This window comes from Penaeus monodon, chromosome 21 (assembly GCF_015228065.2).
Source record: "Penaeus monodon isolate SGIC_2016 chromosome 21, NSTDA_Pmon_1, whole genome shotgun sequence".
NCBI classification, from domain to species: domain Eukaryota; kingdom Metazoa; phylum Arthropoda; class Malacostraca; order Decapoda; family Penaeidae; genus Penaeus; species Penaeus monodon.
Genome location: NC_051406.1, coordinates 20,147,093 through 20,147,609, shown reverse-complemented (window position 1 = coordinate 20,147,609; position 517 = coordinate 20,147,093). Strand labels below are relative to the sequence as shown.

General features: G+C 50.5%; 1 protein-coding gene across 1 annotated transcript in view; it reads right to left on the bottom strand.

Annotated features, from left to right (window-relative positions):
• The window catches only part of LOC119586601, a 24,708-nt gene that overhangs the window by 21,999 nt on the left and 2,192 nt on the right, over positions 1 to 517 (bottom strand). Inside the window, exon 6 of the mRNA XM_037935351.1 lies at positions 163 to 328. Coding sequence (XP_037791279.1) covers positions 163 to 328 — 166 coding nt within the window. The remainder of the gene's footprint in view (positions 1 to 162; positions 329 to 517) is intronic.

Sequence of the window (517 nt, the reverse complement as noted above, 5' to 3'; positions counted from 1 at the left end):
TCTGTTGTCACTCCCCTCTCCACTGCCTCATAATCGCAGCCATACCAGTCCCCCGTTAAAACACACACTCCCGCCCTTCCTCTCACTCTTCCTCACGCCTTTCATACTTCCTCCATACTGGTCTTCTGCACGCCCACCCGCGCGCCCCACGCTCCTACTCACGTGAAATTGAGCGCCTCGGCCAGGGCGTTGAGCATGCGGATGTCGAGGGAGTCCTGCGGCGTGACCACCGTCCCGCCCTTGTCGCTGTGCTGAATGAACTTGGTGAACGGGAACCAGTTCATGGCCACCACGTTGAACTTGTGGCCGTGGAAGGTCTTGAACTGGTCTGAGGGAGAGAGAGAGAGGGGGGGGCGAAGGTCTCAATGCAATGCAATGTCTCTGTTACTGTTTTTAATGCATCTCGAGTGATCTGTATTTGTGTATAGAGCTTAATTTTTATATTCATCTGATCATATTTATTGTTCTATCTTTTATGCATTTGTTTTTGTTCTTTAAGCCTTTAATTCCTCTCAAC